We start from the raw sequence: 26,280 nt of genomic DNA, 5'->3' as shown, positions 1-26,280 counted from the left end.
TAAAACCATTGTGACTTTTCATCAAGTTGGTGACTCCTTTCACATTGAATAAGCTGACTAGCTCACGGATGACAACACCAAAGCACTGAGCAGCACATAGAGACTGACACCTTCATCCAGCCTGTGGGTTTGCTCAATCATTTGCTCACCAAGAAGCAGCAGACGCGCCAAAAAAATTCAAATAGTGCAGGAAAGTATGCACCTCATGTCAACAGCCAGGGCTGCCCTCCTGTTCAAGCCCTGTCACAAAACCAGGCAGGGAGAGATAAAATGCATCAGGCTTTTGATTACCCCAGGCTAATGTTAAATGCAGCGATGGTTTCTAGCCCACGGAGCACAGGATACAGCCCTGCAAGATGGCCCACACTCTCTGCTGCACTCACACACCACCAAAGCTGCTGAAGCCCTGCTGCAAAGGCAGGGACATGGGTCAGGATGGGGGGCTGGCATGGAAAGGGGTACCCCCAAGCAGAGAACGGCTACTGGGCTGTGGTGGGCTCAGAGAGGTGTGCAGGGTTGGAGGTGGCAACCAGCCAGCCACTGACCGCATTTTCCCTGCACAGGCCTTTTCTGGGCTGGTGAGATGCTGACTGGTTCTGGGGTCATGTTGGTGGGGGTATATGGGAAACAACAATCCCAGTGCCCAAGTAGACTCAAAACCCAAGAGATTTCATTAAGAAGCTTAGCTAGCATGCAGGGGCAGGGAGAGGGAAGGGGGGCTTTAGGGACTGGCCAGAAGCCCCAACCCACACTCATCCCAGCTGGGGGCAGAGCCACAGCCCTCTCCTTCTTGCAAAAAAATGCAATCAACAAAACAGACAGGGAGAGCATCTTGGCAGCTCCCTGTGGGCAAACAGCAGCTAAAGGACTGCAGATGCTTGGCAGCCCTGGGAGAACAGAGAGCATCTGCCCGCATGCTCTTGCTCTACCAGGAAATAGAAGCTGGTGGAGAGCAAAGGGCAGGGAAAATAGTTGTATCAACACCATCCCCTCAACTCCCAACACGTGTGCAATCTTGTTATCATAAAAGTGAAGCCTATTTCCAAGAGGGATTATTCTCACATAGAAGTTTGTATTTAACTAAACTGCAGCCAGGGGACCCCAGGGGAGGTCTCTGAGGTGGGAGGCTGAGCTGTCCAGCCTCTTTTCCTCATTCGCAGCCTGCGGTCTGGTCTCCCACCTTCCCCAGGTTATCTGTTTCTGGCAGGTTACACCCTTTGGAAGTCAAACTGAAGGGTCCTGACATGCAGGCTGTGAAATAGTGCAAAGTTAGGCTGGGATTTGCAGAGGCATGTTTGGGCGAGGGCTTGTGGTCTGCCCCACTCCCCTTGCTCCCCAAGTAGCGGGTCAGGCAGGGTGGGACGACCCCAATGCCAGCCCCACCATCACTCCCCATCTCGTTTCAGCTGGCAGCGGGCTGCTGTTGCCTGCACAGGCAGGGAAGGGCAGCAGGCAATGCGGGATGGCCTTCGGGCAGAGCTGCCCTGCACAGTGACTCTGGTGAGGAACCTGCAGAGGGGGGCTGTAGCAGGGGCAGGGGTCCATCAGCATGCCTGAGCACCCCCAGAGCTGGCTGACATCCCTCTGGTCCAGCCCTTATGCCTGAACGTGAAGGGGGAAATGCCGCTACACGTGTCCTCCACCGCGGCCCCTTCACCTGGCGCATGCGGGGGCGGTGGGCCCTGGGGGCTGCCCACTCCGGGCCACGCTGGGGAGGCACCAGCAGCCACACCACCAGACAGGCTTCCCCAGTATTTCCTAATCGGCAGGACCAGCCTGCCCAAGGAGGGCCTGACCCGCCACGGGCGAAAGCAAGAGCGAACAGGAGCAAAAAGAACATTTTGTTGCTTTTGTGTTTTCTTCCCCTCCACTATGGAGGGCGTTGGTATCAGACACTGAGTGCTAAATACCTAAGAGACTAGGATTACTCTTTCTTTGTTATGTGGAAACATCCCTAAAGAAAGTAAAAGTGACCAGCTGCCCCTTTTTGCGTAACTCAGATTTTGCAGATACCTTTTTTGTGAAGAGCCTGATATTTCGGCAAGCAAAGCGAGGGCTGAGAGCTGTTACCATGGCTGCCTACACACAATTCAGTGTGGAGAAAGAGTCATCCAGCAGGGCAGAGCTATTCCAGCCAGAGGGTAACACCGGCACAGGAGCTAGTGGTTGTAGGCTGGCCATGACTGACCTGGAACTGGAAAGTAAATAAAGGTCCCTCACCTTGACTGAAGTAGCAGGGAAGCAAGTGCTTGGACCAGCCTACCCAAAGGAGTACAAGACAAAACCTCTGGCAGCTTTTAAAATTCTGGCGTTACAAGGGATTTGATACAGCAACGGCCACAGTAGGCTGGGCTCCATGAGGCAAGAGGGAGCCCCGAGTCCTGCACAGCCTCGTCACACTGCCCTGCCCCAGGAGAAGTCACACAGCAAACGCTTTCCCCTCTGCACAAGAGTTTCAAGCCCCATCCTTGCTCTAACCTCATGGGAAGAGGGCTGGAGATTAAAAATTTGACTGAGATGTCAAACTCTACATCGTCTCTGCTGCTTCATGGGCCTTTGCCTCAGACCCATTTTTCGGGAGGAAAAAAGGCTGAGAAATCAATCCCTTTGTGCCTTTCCCCTGCTGTCCCACCACACACGGCAGCTCCCCTTTTCCCAGAGCTCTCTCCTGGCACCCAAGGCAAGGGGTGCTGGGACAAGGTCCCAGGTCCCGCTCGCCATGCAGGATGGCAGCTGGGAAGGGTGCAGCAGCGGGAGCAGACATGGCTCAGCAAGCAGCCAAGAAACGTTCCCTGTGGAAAAAGAAAACATGAAAAATCCTCCTTTTTCAACAGAGAAAGAAAATGCTTGACCACCTGGTGAAAAGAAACAAGTGCTGAGCGAGGCACGGCATGAAAGTAGCTAAACAGCAGTTAATCCTCTTTTATGCCACTGGGATGAAAGCAGTTTAGTGAGGCCCATGAGACTACCCCAAGCTCAAGCTAGGGGATTTCAGCCCCGGATCCCCAGTGCTTGCTCCCCACCAGCTCCCAGCCAAGCACTGTTTCCCCTCTCCCCTGCCCTTCCGGAGAGCTTAATTAGCAATTAATCACAAGACAGGGAGAGCAGCTCTCTCTCTTTACATGCCACTGAACCAAACCTGAGAAAAGCTTACAGGCTTCTGGTTTTTAAAGTAATTTCTCCCTTAAAAGGAAGCCACAAACACCTGTAAAAGCCCACAGCAAACCCCACCTGCAAAAGCGAGCCCAGCCCAGCCTCGCAGGGGACAGGCCAGCAGTCACTGCCGAGCACAGCCTGAGCAGCACCGGTGTGCTGGCACCTCAGCAGTATCACCACTCTGCTCCCTCTCTGCCCATCAAGCACATCCACCCGCACACCTCGCAGCCCTGCCGTGCGGCTCAGAGGCAGCAGAGCCCTCTTCCGCACCCTCGCAGCCCCAGCAGATGCCGGTGGAGCACAGGAGGGGGGCTGTGCTTCCGCACCGAGGCAAGGAAAACCCCTTCACTCTGCCCTGTCCCCGCCACCCGGCTCCAGCAGCTGGGGGACATCCCCCCACGGTCAGACAGCAGACCAGGACCTGTGACTGAGAGCCCCTTGGAGGCCCCCTGAGCCTCCAGGAAACGCTGCAGCTCCTCGCAGTGCCTGCAAGGACATGGGTGCCCCACGGCCTCCCCTGCTGCTACGCTGCCAGGACCCACCGTCTTAATTGCACGGGGTGCCTGGTGCAACTCAAGGAAGAGCTGCCTGGGGTGAGACATGCTGCTCAGAGCCGAGCCCCCCCCCGCTCGCCCTGCAGATGGCCACCCACCTCACCAGCAGGATCAAGGCTCCACATACCTCAGCGAAACACGGCTACAGCCATCAGAAACCCCCGGACATTGCCACTTAGTTACCCACATCCCACGGTGTCAAAACAACCCCTGCTTGTGGCACAGATGGCACTGTCAGGTTTGGCATCCTCCCTGCAGACTCGTGACTTGGGCATTGCTGAGAGGCTGCTGCCAGCAGTAAGCAGGGCCAGACACGGATGTCACAGAAGCAGGAGAGACCCCGCAGAGGAACGCTGGTGACCAGGTGCCCCCGGGGCTCGCCGAGGGGCCAGGGCTGCACTTACCTCCGCCATTCTTGTAGCAGAGGTAGGGGAAGCGCCAGACATTTCCCAGGCCGATGATCTCCCCAGCCACAGACAGGACATACTCCAGCTTGTTGTTCCACTGGCCTCGCTCCAGGGTCTGGTCCTCATCCTCATCCTCCTCCTTCTCCTTTTCCATGCTGGGGTGTGCAGGCACCGTTTCACCATTGCTGACAGCACCGGGGACTCTATAATCCATCCCACCTTCAGAAGGAGTTTCCTTCGTTACATTCAGAACAAGCCATGCAATGAGCCAAAAATTTGGGCTAGAGGAGGCAAGAGAGGGGAGAGGACACGTGCACGTTGAACTGTTCCTTTCTCACTCCTTATACTGATTACTACTCACAGCCAGGTGCTAAAAGCGTGCATGCACTATCGTTGTTCAGTCCAAAACGACTCCTTAAAAGCTCCTATCAGTTTCATTATTCTTAATTGACTCCTCTCAAAACACTCCTGATTCTGCAAATCCATCCTCTGAGCACAGCATCACACAGAGACCCAGCGGCTCAGCCAGGCTGGCACTCCCACTGCAGCCAGTACAGGGAACAGACTTAGGGCTGGAGGGGAACAAGAGCGGGATCAAATACTTGACAAGATATTTTATAAGAGTTTCTCTTCTCCTCTGTTGCTGCTTACTAAAGTCTGGTTTTAAAGACCATGCAATGAAAGCCTTAGAGTTTTAGATGCAGGAAGAAGACTAACTGAAACAAGAGGCAAACAAGTTTCTGCCTTTGGTGGTGGCAACTGTTGCTGGCAATCTACTAGTCTGTGAGAAAAGGTGATTGTTCAGAAAGGGTCTATCCTTCTAACAGCAGGAAAAGAAAGGGTGCAGATGTCACGGCCATCTGGGATCTCTCCTCTCACAGGGTCTGCCCCTCCGAACAGCTGCCTGTTGCCTGCAGAGGCTCCCCACAGTACCACTTTCGGGAAGCTTTGGCACTGCAAGAGCTTCTCCCATCTCTAAACAAATGTCTACTGAGAAAAGATTGGCACAGAGTAAGTGTGCACCTCTCCTGCTGTCCCACTTTCCCCAAAAAACCTCCGAGAGGAACACCTCTCCTCCTAGGAAAGCCAGGGCATAGCATAAACAGCTGTTGGTGCACAGCAGATGCCTCAGCACAGCGAGGAGATAGGTACGGGCAGCACGGGTGGCACCAGCTCTGCTGCAGCCATTTAGGAGGCTCAGGGGTGTTCAAGCCTGTTCCTCACGGGCAGCCCCCCTGGCTGCCGAGTTCCACGGAGCAAGGAGTAAGGACCGTGGTTCCCACCAACGTGGGTTGCTGAGGACCTTATGCCGAGGAGAACACCTTCTTCCACGTGGTGCCAGCCCTTGAACCTGCTCATGCCCTGCATAGGCAGCTCCCCGAGACCCAGCCTAATGCTGCCATTCATTCCCGCCTGCAACTCCCTCACCAGGAGAGCAGGAAAAGGCACTGGCAGCAAATGATACTCTCCCTGGATCCAAGGAGAGGAAAAAAACCAGGGCAAAGCAGCACTTCCAACCTCTCCCCTCCCCCTGCACAGTCCCCTATAAAAACACTTTGGGACATGAAGAGGAGCAAGAAACACTGGCAGGCATTTGACAGCGGCCACAAGGAAGGACAAGGAGGACCCCTCCACGCTAGAAAATGATTAAACAGGCAGAAAGCCACCGTGACCTCTCATCCACGGCAGCCCCGGGTGGGTGCGGGGCACAGGGGGAGCAGGGCAGAAGGAAACGGGGGCAGAGGTGTTACCTTGCGACGGTGCTGTCGGGGCGGGAGCCGACGGGAGACGCGAAGGCAGGACCGAAAGGTGCTGGCTATTTAAAGTGTGGAAAGAAAAAATTCAGCGGTGGTGTAATCCTAGACTTCGCCCAACCCACATTCCTTCCCCCACCCCCCAGGGCTGGACAAAAACCTACACATGACTGATTTCATGGCCAGTGCAAAGGGGCTCGTTCCCCCCGCCTGTGAGAAGGGCTCATGCTGCCTCCACCAGTGCCCTCCCTCCCCGGCCGGGGACTGCTTGGCTCCCACTCTCCATCACCTCTGCCCAGCGCTGTCCCTGGAGGCACAGGAAAAAGGGGAGACCACCACACACAGGTGCCTCCACAGCTCTGCCCGAGGGAGCCAAAGCCCCAAGACCTACTGGGATGAGGTAAGAGATAAAATACAAATTCACAGCGAATTCCCATCACGGGGTCTCTCCTTAGCAGAGAACACATGGGCACAGGGCAGCGTCCTGCATCGCAGCCTGACCCACCCTGCCCAGGGAGACGGCTGGGCTGTGCCATGGCTGGCAGCAGTGATGGGCAGCAGAGCCCCGAGCTGGAAATAAACTCTGCTCAACTCTCTGCTGCTTCTTACTAGGGGCCCAAAACAGCCTTATTCAGAAATTCAGCAGACTGCAAACTCTCTTCCCTCACACGCAGGGATCTTTGCCACTGATCTTTCCCAGGAGCATCTCCGCCCCATCCCAGGGTGTCACTTCAGAAGCTGCAATGGGCACAGGCAATCACGCAGTAGACAAAAAAAAATTAAAATAATAATGCAGCAGGAAGAAAACTAGCTCCAGTTGTGCATACCCAACACTGAGCTGCAAAATCAGCTGTGGCTGCTGGGGAAAGAGGTTTTGGGATTACTGCAGGTAATGATGACGTTAGCTCCATACTTTGAAGCCATAAAAAAGGCAAACAGAAGGGGATATTGTTCATGGTAGATGTGTTACAGCTGTGATGGTCCAAGGATGTAAGTGAGGCGAGGTTGTGAAATATTTTTATTACATCTGTTGATAAATATCTTGGGCAAGAGAGAACAAAACCATCACACTTTTGGTTTCAATGTCTCTGTATCAGGCCTGCAAAGCAGCAGCAAAACCTGAGCTGTGTACAGGCAGTTTGAGAAGGTATTAGGGGAACAGGAACAAAGCAGTAAACTCTGCGGTGTCACATGTTAATCTATGGTGTACCCACACAGCACCGGCCTTCCTACAGGAGAAACAGGGAAAGGGAAGAGGGATGGGCAGAGATAAAGAACCGATTCAACCAAAGAGTGATCAAATATATGATGACTCCTCATGTCAGGAAGAGACGCTTAGGATAAAAAGAAGGGGACAACAGAGGTCTAAGAAACAAGGATAAGACAGAGAAGATGAATACATTGTTCACTACATCTCATGGTGCAACAACTAATAGCATGTGATAAAATATTCAGATTTAAAACAAAAGGAAATACTTTTTCCTCCCATTGTGCATAATTAAACATGGTACCTGTGGCCATTGCCACAGAATATTGTTTGGAAAGGAACTAGGGAAATTCACAAAGGGCTGCTCCGGCGTAGCAGCGATTAAACAGGATGGTCCAATATTAGCCAGCTCCAGTCCTCAAATTGTGGGTTGCTGGAAACCAGAGATGTTCCAGAGCAGGAATTACACAAGACTGTGAGAAGCAGGGAACATCCCTGTGCAGAAACCATCTTACAACAAATAGTGTAGTTGTTAGATAGTTAGGCTAAGTATACAGGGATTAAAAAAGAACAGCAAAGTCAAATAATATTTTGCCTTATGCAACAGATTGGTGTAAGGAGATAGGAGACTGAATAAGGAAACATTTCTAGACATTCTCATACTGCATGCGTCAGCATTGCTGCTCAAATACCCTGGATAACCACGACCACTACAGTGCACTAATGGCAATAATCTTATCAACAGGACAACAAACTAATTGGCAGGAACTAATAGACTATGATAGGAAACAGTGTAATCAATAGCAAACTATTTGACTTCTGCCCAGCGAGATGAGACTGCACTGAACACAACAATAAGTTGAAAATTAAAACAAATGTTCAGTGTAAACATAAGCAACAAGGGGAAATATTAAATCTGCAAGTGTAAAAGCAAGCTGGAAAATCCAAAACAAAGCATATTTAAAGTAAAACATCACTTTACAAATCTTCTGGGGTGAAACAAGAAGTAGTCCATATGGCTTTGAGAGATGTTACTTGAGAGGTTAAAAAAAACAAAACCAAAAAACAACACCAACCAAATCTTTTGACTGAAGATAGGAAGAGAACCCACAAACATCACAAAGGATTAGTTAAAACTACAGAAAAACGTATTTTCAACAGACATTTTTGAAACTGCAGAAGGCAAAGAAACTGGGAGGGACTTTAACTAGCCCATCAGAGGCAATGAAAAGCTAAAGGGAAAAATGCAAAGGATGACATCTCAATTTTGGGTCTTAGAAGAAGAATGGGGACAGTCAGAAACAAAACCTTAGGAAACAGATTTGCAAGAAACAAGTAAGAGAGATGAAAGAAAGTGGATTTTTTTTTAAAGAAAAGAAAAACAAACAAAGGAACAAGCCAAGATAACATGCATGCTGTAAGAACAGGAAAATAATTTAATCCTGAGAAAAGCTAAGATAATGCCATTTTAAAATATTTGGGTAGGTACACATACATATATTTTATTCACATGAATAAGGAGAACACCAGGGAAGGACTTTTGCTGCAGCATGTGCCACCCAGAGCTGTGCAAGCTGAACCTCACCGGGTGGCTGCAGAGCATCTTCCTCCCGTTGCTACAAGTGCTGGCAAGTGGCAGTGCTGATGCTGGTGCCTGCCCCACACACCAACCCCCCAGGATGGAACAGGGGGGGGTATTTTGCTGGCGGCCTCCCCTGCCACAGGTAAGAAATGGGAGGCTTTTTTAGTGACCCCCCAGAGCACAGGGCTGAAGACTGTGCCAGCCGGAGCAGCCGTGCTCCTCCCAGCCCAGTCCCAGGTGGCCAAGCTATGATCTGACGTTTATCGGACAGCCTGTGCTGGAGCAACACCTCCCCGAGCGGGTCCTTGAAGCAGCTTCCAGGCCTGGGCAGGCTGCCAAGCTGCCTTGTTGACGTAGAACAGCGCGGTACTGGTGCACGGGGCACGAGTGGTGTGTGGCTGGCTCAGCCACTTCTCCCCAACACCCAGTTTGGCGAAAAGCAAGAGCTTTGGACCAGGGGGGCTCTGACAGCGTACCTCGCACCTCAGCCAGGACAAGGGCTGGAAAATCCTGATCGTAAAGGCTATTGATTCCTCTCTTGAAATTTATGCTGCATTTTGCTCATCTTTACCTTACAATATTTACCAGGATTTCTGTCTTCAGCTTGGTCCCACTCTTCCACCAGCAGCTGAGGCTGCACTCCCAGAGAGGTGCTTGTAGCCCACAGAGAGCAAGCCTGGAATGAGCTTCCTCTGGAGATAATGAGGTACTTTGACATTTTCTGGGTCAGACGTGCACAAGAACTGGCCCCAGCTCACCCCATCCTGCATGGGCCACACACAGGAGCAGTGACCCTGCATGCTTTAGTAGGAACCACAGGATCTACTCCCAGGTCCGGTCTTGCTTCATGTCTACGTCTAGCTCAGTAGGGAATGAGTGTTATTTAGATTTCTCTCCTCCAAAGCACCCAGCCATCTTCAGCCACCTGGAGAGGTCATTCAGACCTAAAAGGAGCAAGGATTCAAAGGGACACACTTAGAGGAACGATGAGGGGGAAAAGAAGAGAGGGAAATTGTTGCTAGGAGGTATAAACAACCTCTTACTGCTCTGCAAGCGGCAGCAACTTTTAAATGAACATATGTTCCTTTATCAAATGAACCAAAGTGCTTTCAGGACACTGGCCAGGGCACAATTGCTGCCACTGCTTTAGCATTGCCGATGTGAAGAAGGCATCAGCCATGTCTGACCTTTGCTAAACACTGAGAGCAGCTATGCTCCCCACTTCCACCTCCCCCTCCGCTCCTCTGCCACATGTGACAAACTGCTTCAATGCATTTTGGGGCCATGTAATCTTGCAAGCCACCTCCCAGCTTCCAGGAACACAATTTGCCGTTATATTATCTGGGAACCAAAGGCCAGAGCAAATAAGATGCATTTCCTCTATCTGATAACCACCCTGCTACCGGCCTTTTTAACCTGAAAATATTATTCAGCTGAAGTGACCATGGCTGGAGCAAGCAAAATTGTCACAAATATGCGCAGAAAGGAGGTACCGGCTGGCACATTACAGGAACCTGGAGACTGCTCAGCGGAGAAAGAGGCCAAAGTAAGCACAGAGGATTGACTCTTGCTTGATCCACTAAGCTCCCTCCCAGAAAGGCACATATATTTTTAAACAACAGTGGCAGAAGCCAAAAGCCACTGCAAGAGCCTGCATTTCCTGCAGTGGCAGAAGGTCCTACTGCAGCCATTGGACAGCCTCATTCAGATGCAGCCTCCCCAGTGAATACCCGCGTCCAAACAACCTGAAAGACCAGAATCCTGAGGCGAGAAAAACCCCGTCCCCACTGGATGCCTGCAGAGTTGCAGAGGCCTCACTTTTGTGCCCAGGCTGTTTGTGGTGCAAGATACGCCTGTCTGTGGACACCGTGCTCTGCATACAGAAGATAAATAGATGACACTCCTGCACCAGCCAGAGCTCAGGGACCAGCTTGAACGCAGGACAGCACACTCGCAGTGCTGGAGAACTCTTTCCTGCAGATATCGCTGCCATACCCTCTGCTCCTCTGCACGCCGAAGCTAAAGGTGATGCTTGCACCGTGCTCAACACATAAGCTTGACAATGTGCTGGTGAGTCCCTCTCTATGCACCTCCGATCAGAAGTGGTAAAGCACAGAGGAAAAGAAGTTGAAACCAAAAGGACTGTGTCCCCAGACCTACTTTGGCTGTAACATGAATTCCTAGCCACAAAACAAAGGGACAGCAACAGAGCTGTCAGTTCCCATTGCCAGTGTCTCAGCTGTGTCCAGTGCCAGTGGCTTGCCCCCTAGACCAGGATGGAAACAGCAGTGCCTCTCAGGTATGCACTTGCCCATCTGAAACAGCAAACCCAAGACTAAGGCAGGGACATGCAGGCATTTGTATTGCATGCACAAGTGCAGCAGGAGTATCCAGGCAGGCAGATCTGCAGTGCTTTGCATCTTACCTCTGCTTTGACTTTTACTTCATAGCTTGTCTCCGTTAGACACATTGGTCCTTTGCACACATAAGCAAGAAACAGGGTTGGTTTTTTTTTTCCACTCAGAGTTCAAAAGTATCCCAAATTCATTTAGGGACAAAAATGAAAACACTGCAAGGTTATGCAGTTATAAGCACATATGTATAAGTACCTATATATATGCTTATAACATAAAATATAAACAAGAGTTGAGTAGCAAGCAAAGACTCCTAAGCCTGGAGGTTTCAACCTTTTCAGCATCTCCTCCTGCTTTCCCCTCAACTCCATCAAGTACTACCAGTTTTTCAGGGCTTTTCCCCAGTTCCACTTTGCCAATGACAGGACAGCCTGAACAAACCCTTACAGAGTAACAGGGGAAACAGAGCCTGAGCACATTTTAGAGAGAGGGAAGAATCACCATTCCTCCAAGGATTAGTTGTTGGCCTCCTGATGTGAAAATTGATAGTTTGCATCAAGAAAAAACTCACCAGTTTCTTCTCGCAGCCAAGGAGCTATTTAGAAGGCATTTTCATATCAAGAACCATATGCCAAAGGAAATGAAAATTTCAGGCTAGTAATGATAGTAGTATGGCTTAAGCAGCCATCAAGTATGCAATTAGCAGACTGGTTAGGTACAGGGTAGATTGGGGGGGGGGGGGGGGGGGGGGGCGGGCAAGAAGAAGCTGTATATCAGCAGGATGATGGTCTTTCCTCACCCTGCTTCTCTGAGGTGAAGGTATAAATCTGAAACAGCCTGTCTGCAGAAAGAATTAAATCAAAGCCATTGATAAGGCTGGAATTCTGGAATTTACATGCCCCTGCACTGTCTGCCTGCAAGGGGGATGTTCTGGCAGGAAAAAGTAAAAGCTTTTCTCAGAGGTGAGACAAGGTTGCACCCGCTTAACTGATGCTTCCACAGAAAACCCGTAATCTGGTTTTAAACAGGCAAGGTTTGGGCAGTATTCTCACAACATCTGTTCATACTTATTTACATACTCTAAAAAAAAGTAAATGAATACTTTTTAATTTAGGACACCTACTGGGCTGGTAAGTACTCAGAATACAAAGTTTCCATTCTGGGAGACAATCCAATAGTTGGATAGTCACATGTGGACAGAATGAGAGAAAGTTTTTAAAAGCTTCCGAGAAGTAAGTTTTCTAAGTTAAGAGATGACAAAGTGAAAACTTTGGTATTTCAAGAAACGTCAATAAGAAATAAGACATCGGTTCAGTTTTTCCAGCTTCCAAAAATCAGAAATACAGCAGGTTTTTAGAAAAACCCTGCACTGCCAGGAGTTGTTACCTCTTCAAAACAACCCAGGCAGCCTTCACTTCAGCACAAGGAGTGTCCCAGCCAACCTCCTGGGCCAATACAGCGTGCAGGGATGCTGTGCTTGGAGAAGCACCACCTGGGAGTCCAGAGCTCATCCCTGAAACGCTACCTGGTCAGAAGCACCCCTGCAAGGCTCTGCAGAGCGTGCCAGCTCCCAGCTCCTGCTCATCAGAAGCATTTTGTGTGTCAAGTTTTGCTTCTGCCATCACCGGCAGACTCAGGCAGGGCAGGCAGAAGCAGAGGGACCTGTGCTGCCCATCCTCTCCAACCTTCCCCTGGGCCACTCTGCTGAGGTCCCTGCAAGGTTGGTGGAGGGAGGTGCTCCAGAGCGCCGTTACCTCTGCAGAGCAAAAAGGAGCTCATATACTGGCAACGTGGTCCCTACCACTCACCTACTGAAGTGGCCCTGTGCTTAGTGGGGCTTTGAGACATAACACGAGCAAGATCTCCAGCCTTTAGACATCTTCCCAGGCAGATGGGAGAGATTCTGCCTGAAGAAAGCTGCACTCCGAAGCTGACCTGTCTACAAGTCATTCCTGTTTTGGTGGTCAGTTGTAACATATCATGGCACCGAGTCTCTTTCAAGCTTAGACATTTTTTCCTCAAAAATTTAGGTGAAAAGTCATTAGCGAATTTTGGTAACTTAAGGCAATCTTACTTTTCTGTTTATGAGTGCCAGAGATTAAAAAGCTAAGCCTCAAATTAGATCCACTGATGCCTGAAGAAAGCTAACCCTTCCAGTGGAGGAATGGCAGCAGAGCAGGGGCTTCATGCCCAGACCCTAGGCACAGAGATCAGAGCCAGATATATTGCGCCTGGCTGGGTCAACCCACCACACACATACTAAATAAAGAAGGTGGCTTCCTGGCACTGCTTGAGTGCAGCCTTCTCCAGAGGGAATGAAAGGGGTGCTGCTGCTCATGTGCTTCACTCTTTGTAATTTTTTAATATCAAATTCGAAGCCATGCTACCCTCTTGTCACCAGGAATTCAAACACTGGTGCCCACTTGAAGTAAAACACACAGTGGCTGACCTGACCAAGAGGTCAGAGGGAGAGATACATACAAACACAAGGTATCTCCACCATGAACATTAATTAACTACTTTCTTTCCTTCAGCCAGACAGGCTCAGAGTATCACTGCTTTTTGATAGAAGACACTTCATTCCTGGCCACTGCAAGCTAAGGCAGAGGGTCAGGCACTGCTTGCCAGTCATCTGATGAGTGCTATTAATGTGGTTTCATTAAGTCAGTCACAGCCCAAATGTAAAGTTTTCATGGTGATCAAAGGAAAAAAAAAATGCAAGCATCTATGGTGATGCGTCCAGATGCAGGAAATAATTAAGTATACAGAGACAATTAAACCTTTACTCTTGGCATTCACTATAACTAGGATCCAGGAGAAAAAGGAGACTAGGTTTTGATATACTTATTTATCCTACAAGCTTCTTATTGCAACGTTTGAACTGTGTAGCAGTATCAGCATCTGCCCTACTGCTAGAACAGAAGCTGTGGATTTACACCAGAACAAACCAGAAAACAGCTCTTTTTTTATTGCAGTCCAAATCTGGTCCCAACGATGCTGATGAACATAGCACTGAGGGAGAAAGACAGAAGCCAGTGGGACTGCAGGAGGGAGGAACTCAGCAAAGAGATAAACCTGAGCTTTGTCTGTGCAACCACAGTGAGGAACCCAAGGAATGCCCTACACAGCCCACTGGCCATGGGCAGCACAGGTAATAGCTCACAGCTGCTGTCAAAAGTAGTCTGAAGATGCACATGGCCCCATGCCATTCCCTGGAAGGCCGAGCCACAGAGCCTCTCCACTTCCAGCAACCAGCTGGTGTAGAAGCCACAGGATCAGCCAGGGCTAATGGTACAGCAGCGAGGTGCTAGCCTGCATGGAGATGCGCCAGCTTGGAGGTGGGCAATGGCAGCTCCATGCTTCCCTGTCATGGGGCAAGGAAATACTGAGCTTCAAGGTAGGAAAGGGTGTGGAGAGGCAGTTTGGAGTCTCACAGCTTCTCTGCAAGTAGACAGGCAGCCCTAGAAGGGTGGTAGGTGAGACTTCCCCTAACAGGAAGGGAAAGCAGTTTGGGAGGAGCAGAAAGAGCCTGCAAAGGGAATTTGTTCCGATCTCCTTTGGCCTCACTTCCCTGGGAGCAGAGATTTCCCAAGGTGTAATGGGAAGGCCCCAGGGGAAGAAAGCAAAAAGCACAGGAAGCAATTGTGTTTGAGGACACTGGAGCAGAGACAGAAACAAGGACTTGGAATAGATGTTCTTTAGAACAAAGCAAAGCAAGTTTGGTTTTGCAGAAACCTCAGGTGTTGCTTGTGCAGCAGCACTCTCTGCACGCTCTGTAAATAGCGGTTACATAAAGAACATGTCTGCTTTCTGCTCCAAACAGGAATCTGACTCGTCAGCTTCCTAGACTTGCCTCACTCAGCAAGATTAAAAAAAAAAAGCCCCAACCTTTCAGTTGTGAATAGCTTTGCTGATGCTGTATACTATCTTCCAATATATTTGCTCAATTTTGTGTATTCTCCAATTTTTTAACATCGCTAAATCCTAGGGCATGACCATTTCAAGTATATTCCTACCAGAGGCCAGGGGAAATCAGTGCTCCAGCCTCTAATTCGCTGTGCACACATGCACATTCAGGAACAGGCCAGGATCCCTTCAGAGCACTCTTACTGCATATTTACTTTATAATCCATTACAAGTCACCCATTCCCTTCTAACAAATGCCGCTTGGAAAAATATGAGAGATATGAAAAGCCACTGAAGCATCATCATCATAGAAGGCACACCCCTAAACCCTTAATTCTCAAAACCACTAGGATCTACTTTCTTCTGCACCTACATTCCCTGCAGATGCAGTGAGTGCTAGTCCAAGGAAGGGGCCATCATCGCTGGACCACGTCACGTTTCTTCCCTTTCTTAATCAGCAGGTGCTCTACACACACGTTCATTACCAAGGAAGTCCGTCCGCTCCACAGGGCAAAGGCTCCGGCAGGCTGCTCCACAGGTCTCCTTTCATGCAACAGTAACTGTGTGAAAGAGCAGCCAGGGCTGATGATCCACCAGTCTCCCTTTAAAACTACAGAGAAGGCTGCGGTGCGAGGGAACACCCTGAAAGCAAGCAACCCAGCTGTCTTTAAATCTTACCAGCACCGATACAAACCTGGATAATGGTTTAGAGCTGCACCAGTAGATCACCACCTTCTAGCAGCAGGTGAAGAACAGAGGTACCACACACTCACCTGGGGGTTCACCAGCATTAGGTAGGGATGCTACCAGATGATTCCACTTCTTTACCAGGTATTCCAAGACGCTGGTGTGCAGGGATTGTCCCTCCCCAGAATGTTTCTAGGCGAAGCTAAAGCATCTATCTATCTCCTGCTTCCCTCCTGCACGAGATAATCAGGAAAGCTAGCAAGGAAAGAATGGATGCAACACTATCAATACACTGACAATGTCCAGATTTTGACCTTTACAGTATTTTTCTCTGATAATGCCATCACAGAGACACAGACAAGACCTGGCGAACTAAGTTTCCAGCTGGAGAAAGGCAAAAGCTAAACCATCAGCTGACAGAAGTAAACCGAATGTGCTACTCATCTCACATCCCACTAAAATCTGAGCTATTTCTCAAATTTGTAACTTGGAGTTGTTAGGCTCCTCTGCTATTATCACGTAACAGCAGTAGCAAACACCTTATTTCTCTGGGGAGCGACGCAGTTTGCCCTTGCCTGGCAGGTGACTCGGGTTGCTACAAGGCTGCATCAACACGGAATCGGACGCAGCAGTTTGATATGCTGGCACATCACCCATCCGTTAAAAGCAGATGCCAGGCTGGCTAGTGACATCAACTGTCTCGGGACGTGCACGTTCAGAGATGGCTGCTCTCCCCAGGTATTGCTACCCACTGCAGCTCCCTCTGGCACTTGGCTGTAAGCTTTCTTGGGCGGACTGGAGAGCAATATACAGAATGCCAAAAACTGGCCTCTGAAAAGCCTCCAGCTGAGACTCAATGCCCCATCTAGGATTAGAACTTGTTAACTACAGCAGGGCTTTTGTTTCAAAGGCATTCAGAGCATGTCTCCTAACAAGTATTTCCATTTTTCAATAAATCCTTGCTACTTTCATTGCCTTTACCTTGCAACTTAACTTTCATTTGTACCGTGCCATCTCGTTACATAAGGCTCGATGCTCTCAATGTCTTGCCGTGCAGTTTCCAGCTGTCCTATGCATTTATCACCCTCCCAAAGCCAGTGTGGCTAGAATTTTGATAAGAGCTGGATTTATTGCATCTCCCCGCTGCCTCGGCGCTCCAAGCGGAGTTCCTGTTTGGTTCAGGCAGGCTGACCAAACACATTCTTGGTGACTGCAGCTGGAGAGGATTTGAAGGAGCTCCCTGCTTTTCATTTTCATCTAACTCCAGGAAGCCTCAAATCTTGCTTTTAGCAGACCACAACTCTCAACTTCTTACAGGGGCATTAACAGTGATTTCAGGAATGATTTTAAGAAACATTTTGCACCCTTTAAAAATCTTCCTTTTCCAACATACAAAATGACTGCTAGTGTACAGTGGTTCTTTCAGTCACTATTTTTAAAGGTATGCAACATGCACCTAGAATGACAGCAAGGAATGTCTGATAAGCAACGATGCATATTGAATACTTTTTGTTTTACTTTGCTAATAACTCTGTGTTCAACTTATTCCAGTAACTTATTAGAACACCACAAAAAAAAAAAAAGGTGATAGCTATCCTTGGACAACTGCCTGGTAAACAGCTTACTGTTGAATGATAATGGCTATAGACTGTTTCACTCCTAGAAGAAGAGATGCCCCTGTTCACGGTCATTCTTATTACTTCTTTCTTCCAGTGTGAAGAACTGCATGCAAAAGGACCAGGCATCAATAACATTGACTTCCACCAGACCAGCTTGGACTTGTATCTACATGTATAGGACTGACGTAACTGCTCACCAGCCCACATGGAGTTTAGGTGTGAGGTATGAAAAGAGCTTGGTTCTGCCATTTAGTTTTCCATGCCTTTTTTAAACAGCAATCCAAATAGCTTGGGTTTTCTCTTTCGAATCTTACGTGCCACAACGATGAACAAAGCCTAGGCAAACATCTGTATGGAATATCACTTTCTTGATGGATTGTGATAAACTGCTGCAAGTCATGCCCATTCACCAAAGAGGAGGAAATGAGGAGGATGCGGGGAACTACAGGGCAACTAGCCTTACCCTGGTCCCTGGGATGATTATGGAACAAATCCTCCTCAAAGCCACATCCAGGCCCATGAAGGATAAGGTGACTGGTAACTCACCACTACCATCTTAACCCAGTCTGGGTGCCTTCTGTGATGAGCCCTGTGAACAAGGGGAGAGCAGTGGATGTTTACCCTTTACAGGAAAAACACAGAGTGGATGGACAACCTACAGTGGGGGTGAAAAATGGGGTGGACTGCTGTGCTCAGACTTCAGTTGTCAAAGATTTGACATCTAGGAGGTGGCCAGCTGCAAGCAGAGTGTCTCAGGGGCTGGTACTGGAGACTACTGTTTTATCTTATCCACCTGGGCAGTGGGATAGAGCACATTGAAATTTGCAGATGACACCAAACCATACGTTGGAGGAGGACAGCAGCAGGACCACCCAAAACATGAGAGGAGGGGGCTCCCACTCAGTTGGATCTTGACAGGCTGGAGTGATGTGCGGATGGAAAGCGTGTTAAGTTCATCAGTCCCACACCTGAGAAATAATAAACCAAGGGACTTGGGGCTAACAATGGACACGAAGAGGAGTCAGCAGTGTGTGCCCCTGCAGCTGTACAGGCCAACCCTGTACCCGGCTGCATAGTAAAGCATGGCCAGCAGCTTAAAGGAAATTCTTCTTCCACTGTATTCAACACTTGTCAACTTCATCTGGAGTAACACACCATTTGGGGGTTCTCAGTACAAAAAGAGACACTGACAAACATGCAACAAGTCCAGCTGAGGACCACCAAGACTTTTAGAAGGCTGCAGCTCATGACATGGCTCAAGGGAGGCTGAGCTGGGTTTGTTCAGCTTAGAAATTAAGGCTGCAGGACCCACAGCCTTCACCTGCCTCATGGATGGTTACAGAAAATACGGAGCCAGTCTCTTGGCAAGCTACAGCAAATGAATCTGAGTGTACATTATATAAGTTTGCCCCGAAGACACTACAAACCAGAACATGAAGCCAGAGGTGTTGTCAAATGCCCATTCCTAGCAATACTCAAAATTTGATTGGACATGGCCCTGAAAAACTTGACCTACTTTCAAAGTCAGCCCTGCTGTGGTCAGGAGGTTGACCCAGACAACCTCCAGAAGTCCCCCTCAAACTAAATTACTCTTATGATTCTAAAAACTGAAGAGGTCAATGCCAGTTTCACAGTGTGGCTAACATAACACACAGACAACTATTTGTTATCTTACGCTGTGTGACCATATTCCAACCCCTTCAGATAATTTCTGTAATACCATCGATTTTACCTTAAGATGATCTGTCAAAAGCATAAATCCTAATAGTAACAGTACTGAAGTTTAGGAGTGACATTTACCTCTGTGCAAGTAAAGCTGCCCAATTCCAGGCCCTGGTTCTTAAAAAAAAAAAACAAAACAAACTTGAAACCACATGGTTTGTATAAGACACACAACTCAAGTCCTGACCATTTTTAACCCCTCACAACAGCTCAAGTCATTTCTTTCTTTGTGTCAGATACATGAAGTGAAGTAACAGTAACAATGGCTAGCATCCTTTGTAGAATATAGCACGAAGAACATGTACCTTTCTAGATACACATGAACTATTATTTTGTGTATACTGAGATTTTGTCCCCAAAGCATGAGATTCTTCCTACAGCTGTAGCAGACCTGTAAGAAAATTATTTCTTTAAACTTGCTTCTTTGCATGTTTTTTTATAAAGATTCAAACCTCTAAGATCTAGAGACAATACCACAGCTGCAGCTTTAGCTTTTTCAACCACTAACTACATATCTACAGATTTTTCCAAAAGTTAACATTTATTCATAAGTTCACACTATCAGCAATCCTTTGATAGGAATTACGCTCTTAAAAAAAATAAGCTTAAACAATAAGATGTAAAACTAATAATGGTCTTCAGTTTACGAACACCTTACCCGAAAGCAGATGAGAGATCCGTAACTAGAAAAAGTGTGGCAACCTCCTTTCAACAGTGTAATAAAGAGCCTCTCCATATGATAATATGAAAAACAGCTACTAGAAGTGTGACCTTCTGCACGTTTCATTCCATTGTTTACTCTTCTATGCTTGTTATAAGTGGCATGATTGACCATTGCATGGTATAGCGGTTTGCTTTTGTCTCATTGTAACTAGTGCTACTGTTAACATTCTCCACCACAACTTCTACTCAAGAGGAACAGGAACACTCAATGCAGATTTACTAAAGGATCTCTTTTCCAGTTGATGGTAATTACATATAACAATGACTTTATCACGACAGAAAATGTAGGAATGGTTAAGAGGGTATGCTCAGTGGCTAACAGGATATGCTAACCATATTTTCCCTGTTGTGTCATGGATTCTAGGAGTCAGGAAAGAATACAGAACACTGGGATTCTTTAAGAAATCTTGTACTAGTCTACTTCTGGAACGATTAAACATCTGTGACAGATAGTCTATCCACTCCATATAGGGAAACATTTATGTAGTACCATCAGTTAAAGCTTGAAGGAAAGTAACATCTGTTTAAATCAGTTTACCAAAACTAAGCATACATTGAGAAGAAAAAAAAAAAAGTAACTGGAGGCAAAAAGAGGGTATGTCTAGCTATAGCATAGACTCCTTCATAAATAAGTAAACAAATAATACTCTTAAGTTCGCTAGGGTGCCCATTCAGCCACATGCTTAATCACTGCTTGTTTTCACTTTTAACATCACATTAGCCTTCAAGGAGCAGGAATTAGAAGTCTGTGCCAAATTTGCACTCAAAGCTCCTAAGACCCTGTTATCTTCTGCCTTCCATCAGTTATTTTCCTTTTTACACATCTTCCTCTTCCCAGGTAGCAGGCACAAATAAAAGAAACCAATAAAGTTCGTCTACCTGAGCTGGATTTTTTTTTGGATGGATAATTCTGCCAGATAAATAAACTTCCAAATATTAGAGAACAAGAGAAGGGACACAGAACAGTCAGAACAGTCAAGACAGAACACTTGTTTTTGTCAATATTTCTTTAAATCCCAATCCAGCTCCTAGTAAGACTGGACACTACTTACAACACTCCTAGAACTGCAGAAGAATGGAAACACAATAGGGAGCGAGTGGAGAGGGGGACAAGACAGCCCAGCGGCTGGCTTCAGACATTCACATACACAAAGCCAGCATCCACTGGAGTTGTTAAGGCCCAGATGCCCCACTAATAGGAACAAACCCAAACACAAAGGTAGCACATGAAATGTATTTACCTATTTAAACACAGGCAGCTGGTCAAGCTAGAATGGGGAAGGTAACTGCTAATTCCTTGTACTACAAGGAAGGAATGGAGTAAAAAAACCCAAGCCCAGGGGCAGGTTTTTGCTTTGTGAACCTCTGTCTGTGCTGCTGGTTAACAGTGGTAAGTATAAAAAAATCAAAGAAAAATAATCTATTTATAGAACAAGTCAGTAGTCTGAGACATTTAGAAAAAAGTAAAAACAAGTCCTTCTTTAAAAATGGATTTACTAAAACAACTGTCACCCAGGATGACCCCAAGCCCTCTGGTCCTCTGGCAAAGCCAGGGGCAACTTCAAACAAGAACTGTTGCTGATTGTACACTGGTACACATCCAGCAAAGCCAGCAGGGAGGGGGATTTGCACTGCGAACAGTATCTGCAGACTGCTTGCTGGTATTGCTTGAGGCCATGCCCGTAGCCTGGTGATACTGGAAACAGTTGTGAGTGAAACTTTTCACAGAAGCACATGTCAGTGTAACCTCTGAGGTAAGTGGGCTGTCTTCTTTTCTTCCCATCCCTCAGTACAGATCACAGAAGCAGGTGCCCTGCGCGCTGTACCTCCTTGCCAGCTCCATCCTGCGCGAGACAACTTTAATGTGCAGGAGTGCATAACTCTATGCAAAGCCTAGAACAGGAGAGGGCACCCCTGTGGAAAGGGAAGCACTCTGCTCTTTCCAAGCTCTGATATAGCTAGACATTATCAATGATTTCTGGCCCTCCTCAGGACAGGAAGATCAGATGCTCCCCACTAAGGAAAATTTTGCTTAGTGGAGTAGAGTTGGGTTTCTTTTTTTGGTAAACAGAACCTTTGCTGATTTCTGAGATCATGAGCTCCTCTGCCCTTTAGCTACAAAAGAGAACTTAAAAAAAATTCATCCACTTGCTCCCATCCTTATAATGTAGTGTTAGCTGCCTGGATATGGAGGCAACTTACCTCTCCCAAGACACTGCCCTACTCACTGGGTTGGCATGGGGAGGCAAAAGAACTTTCCTAAGTTACCTCCTTAGGGTAACCTGGTGGGCCTAAAAGCTCCAGCCTACACCCACCAATTCCAGGCCAGCTCCACTGCCAACATATACTTCTAACACCCTGAAGTGTCTAATCTAACAGCCTCGGGTTTGCTCAGTCTCTAAGAGCAACAGCCACACTCAAAGATGGAAATACTCAAGTCAAAAAACACTGGCTGGAGCTCCTAATCAGGTGGTGTCTGCATAGATGAGTCAGTACCACTGTGCCTTGACATCCCTGTTTTATGAAGGAAGCCAGCTGTAAGGAAGGGACCAACTCTGCTGCAGGTCTGTACATCCCTGGAAGTGAAGCTCAGTGGCTACATTAGCTTCAAACCCTTTCTTTCTGTAGGGATTCAGTGGTCCATTTCCCAACAAGTTCCAGGCATCGAGTAGCTGCTAACTTGCCTCCTTAAGATCTTCCATTGGTAGTTTGTAGCTCAGTAAGAAAGGAGGAGGTGGTGCATGAGCAGGGCTACTTGGTCCCTGCATTGGCTTCTTTGCACAGTTTATACAGATGTAATCCTCATTCTCAGCCATTTCTGGAGAGACACCAACACAAACTTGATGAAACCACTCATCGCAGCCACCGTCACACTGCACCCAGTCTACCTGCAAGAGATCAGATCAGCAACACATAGTTTATTACAAGGAAAGGCAGACAGGCATTGTTTCTATGAAGAAAATACCTTCTATTAAACCCACCTGATACACCTAGAACACAAAAGCTTTTGGCACAAATCATGCCCTACAGAGCTTGTTTTAACAAGCTGCCTCAGTTTAATAGTAACACACTTCCAAAAAACCTTGCCTCTCTTGCATCCTTAGCCTGCAACAATACAAACACCCTACTACTGTTGAAGAAGATGACACTCAGCTCTCCTCACGTGAAAGACACAAATACTAGAACACATTTAAAATAGTAGCATGCTAAGGGACAGTTATTTCAGCATAGAGAATCTACAAATACACATCCTAAATCATGTCCCCTTACGATGCATTATCAAACAGTACCTTCTGCAACCTAAAAATTGCAGAGAACAGACGAACTTGAGTAATGTTTTTGGCTAAAAAACAGCCACATGACATCAGCAGCTTTAATACTTTTCTACCACCTGAATATTGGGTATACAGCTGGCCACCAAATGCCAAAAAAATGCAAAGTGTAACTCCAAAGTGTCAGAACGTTTAAGCTAACGTATTTCAAACTTTGACTTGAACTTGCTACAGAACAATTAGAAAAGGCATAAAAAGCAAATTAAAACTTAGGAAGGAAAAAAGATGAATTGGATTTCTCTAGCTCCCTGAGCAAAAGTACATGTTAATTTGAGTCAGTGGGCAGAAACAGAGATCTGCAGGATAAGGAACACAGATTCTTAATTTTAATGGCATGCACTGGTAGAGCTATGAAAATTGTTACTGCTGTAGTTCTGCTTTGACCTTACAGGGGCATGTAAAAATGAAAATATACTAGAAAAATGACAGTAGTGGCAACCTATCTAAAATGAAGAAATATTACCATCCCAAGATTTTACTTTAGTTCATAGGAAAACTATTGCTGAACTCATTTTTGAAAGTGACCAGTAACAGACACTAACAGCTGCAGCTTCAGCCATTACATTCTTACAGCTGCCATTTTTTCTTGTATGGCATTCACCTGTCAAATGTACAAAAATACATCCAATCTCACAGCAAGACAGTCATTCCATTAAAAGCTTTGATTATACAACCAGGAATTTTACTCAGTTTCATTTATGGAAATTTGACAAATATAGTACAACCTTCTTTATAATATGAATTTAAAGGCACTCTCCTCCCTATTGCAATCTCAAATTCTGTAAAAATGTACTAGTATAAGTTAAGTATCATCTGTGAAGAGAACAACAGTATAAATACTGAATCTTCTTTAGAGCAACTGAAGGTAATTTCTAACCCTGGTCTAAGTTTAAGACTTAACTTTTAAACTTAAAAAACTGGTCTTTTAACTGGTCTTTTTAAGTATTCAGATGATTACTTAAATTCCATGTTTCAATTTTGCAAAAGTAGTAGTAAGTTTTTCATATTTATGGTAATAGCTACTTTCTTGTGCAAGCCAGCACAGTACAGTGTCAATCCCAAGCTTTCATTGAGAACAATTTTTTTTCTTCTAAGAAACAGGAAAAAAATTCCAACACTAACATTTTTTTCATCATCAATTAGTCCTTGTTAAAAGATGACAATCAGGATAAGCAGTACCACAGACACAGGCAGATCAAGTTTCTTTTGTAATAATTCAGTTAGGTCTAAAATCACTGACTATTTATCCCCAACAAGAAAAATTAAGTACTGCAGCTTGTAGATCACTCAGTCTGCAGCATCACTGTTCAGAGACAGTATGTAAGAAATACAGAAAATTTACTTCATTTAGGAACACTGCACATTCCACTTCTGCTCAGAGACAATGAAGTCAGGAACATTTCTAGCTGAGTCAAAGAATTAATCCTTTGAATCAGCCAATGCATGTTCCACATAGCCAGCAAAAAAAAATTACACAGCCTGGAGAGGTTAAACTTCCCCACTAACACCTTTTCCCAGATTCTAATTTTCCATCATCTTCTCCTGTTTAAAGTACCTAAGAGAATAAGGAAGTGCTATAGTTTTTCCTACTAGGTCTAAGTACCTACCCAAGTACTACTCAATTCTCTCTCATTTCTAAATCATAACACTTTTGTTACTTGTGCTATTCAACGTAATTATTAAACTGCATTAGGGTTTTTGACTTTGCATGGAATTGCCCTATGACAGTACTAAGAGAAAAACTCACTTTGTCCTTGCAGGGCCTCTGGCAGTTCTGTGCAGCACACACAGCGTTCTCATCATCTGACTCTTCTGCTCCTGACCAGTCATACTTGGAAGGAATATCTAGAACCTTCTTCTCTCTTTTTTTCTCTGTGCTCTCTTTTGCTAGTTCCACCTTTGCAACAACTGCCTTCTCTCTCTTCTTCTTCCGCTCCTCTTCCTTAGCCAGCTTCTTTGCCAGCTTGTTCAGCTCCTTTGTCTTATCCATGGTGAGTTTTAGCTTCTTCTTCTTGGGTTTTTCAAGTTTCTTCAGCTCTTTAGATTTTTGCTTCATATCTCCAAAGAACTGCTCTGCTCTCTCCAGCTTTCGTTTCCGCTTCCTCTCAGAAGAGTCTCTCCCTCTCATTTTCAGTGGTTTCTCATCCATGCTGTCATCCTTCATGGAAAGGGTGAGAAGAAAAAAATTTTTTAATGCAAGTTTTCATATACTGCAAATCTGTGATTTGGAAGATGTACTTACCACCCCAATTACCATGACATGATATGAAGAAACCTATTCAGCAACATACTGTTACAAATCCTAAACAAAGAGGGCCTCACATTTATTTTCACCATACTAGGAAAAAACCCAAACCCTAAGTGGCATGAACTGTGTCAAAGTAAAATCAATCAGAAATGTCCGGTGGAAAAAGAAAACATCAGCAAGGGTAAGGATGCAGAATAAGCAGTAATTACAACTCCCTTCTCGCACAGCTTTTTAATAAAAGTTGAGAAGATTAATCATTTGTTAGATACTCTTGCTTATTTTTCATCCTAGGTCAGTCTTGCCTGTAATTATTTTTGAGAGAAAGCAATTGCTATTCTGGAGATTAAGAAAAAGCAATGGGGGTGAATTCTTAAAATGTATCATCAACTCAAGCAAGAGAAGGGAAAGTAACATCCATTATTTGAATAGCTTCCAAACTGACGCACATCGTAAATATCATTAACAACTCTTACATAGCAGATTCAGATCAGAAGCGAGGCTTAAAATTGGCAAATTCTGTTGCTGCAGGTATCATCCACAATGACAAGACCTATATATATCTGGAAGATTCACACGTATAGCTCCTTTTTTACAAACAGGACTGACTCAGTTTCAGTTAATCCTGCTATATACTGTAACCTTCATAATTATTAGTAGATTAAGGACATACTATAAGCCAGTAAAGAAAGACTCTGTTTATTGTAAATTACTTAGTATAGCTCCTCCACCCAAAAACAAATCCTCTGAAGATGATTTTACAGAAGTCTACCTGTTTTCCGTGTAAGTAGAAAGGTATTCCATTAAAAATGAGCAGTTCTGGTCAAACAAGCGTTCATAAGGGTTACTCAGAATATGTCACTACACACACACCCTCTTAGCCCCCTTCCCTGAATAAAAAAAGCTGTGCTTAAAACTATTAATGTAACAGTCTGGCATGCTGTTTATAAATTGCTATGTGCGGGCATTCAAACTGTTCTTCAATGAATTCCATGCCTAAACCACTATAAGAACGTTAAGCTTATGAAGCAC

The 26,280-nt window shown here is 46.4% G+C and overlaps 2 protein-coding genes and 1 long non-coding RNA gene across 5 annotated transcripts in view; 1 reads left to right on the top strand and 2 right to left on the bottom strand.

Annotated features, from left to right (window-relative positions):
• The window catches only part of SLC6A13 (solute carrier family 6 member 13), a 36,065-nt gene extending 26,747 nt beyond the window's left edge, over positions 1-9,318 (bottom strand). Inside the window, exons 1-3 of one of the 3 annotated variants that reach the window (XM_040596671.1) lie at positions 8,664-9,318; positions 5,869-5,933; positions 4,115-4,398 (exon numbers count right to left, since the gene is read on the bottom strand). In XM_040596671.1, the coding sequence (XP_040452605.1) occupies positions 4,115-4,398; positions 5,869-5,933; positions 8,664-8,681 (367 nt within the window). In that variant the 5' untranslated portion in view covers positions 8,682-9,318. The remainder of the gene's footprint in view (positions 1-4,114; positions 4,399-5,868; positions 5,934-8,663) is intronic. The other 2 variants (XM_040596672.1, XM_040596673.1) reach the window with 2 other exon arrangements.
• Positions 934-18,725, top strand: LOC121089447. Its single transcript, XR_005828213.1, has 4 exons — positions 934-945; positions 10,150-10,730; positions 13,990-14,165; positions 17,321-18,725. It is a non-coding gene; the product is annotated as an uncharacterized LOC121089447 (long non-coding RNA).
• Positions 18,726-19,470: 745 nt separating this feature from the next.
• KDM5A (lysine demethylase 5A) overlaps positions 19,471-26,280 on the bottom strand; it is a 50,078-nt gene continuing 43,268 nt past the window's right edge. The window contains exons 27-28 of the mRNA XM_040596668.1: positions 24,751-25,161; positions 19,471-22,559 (exon numbers count right to left, since the gene is read on the bottom strand). Of these exons, the coding sequence (XP_040452602.1) occupies positions 22,347-22,559; positions 24,751-25,161 (624 nt within the window). The 3' untranslated portion in view covers positions 19,471-22,346. The remainder of the gene's footprint in view (positions 22,560-24,750; positions 25,162-26,280) is intronic.

Source organism: Falco naumanni, chromosome 5, assembly GCF_017639655.2.
Source record: "Falco naumanni isolate bFalNau1 chromosome 5, bFalNau1.pat, whole genome shotgun sequence".
In the NCBI taxonomy this organism is placed as follows: domain Eukaryota; kingdom Metazoa; phylum Chordata; class Aves; order Falconiformes; family Falconidae; genus Falco; species Falco naumanni.
Note: the sequence above shows the minus strand (reverse complement) of the source record. Positions and strands in the feature narration are given on the sequence as shown.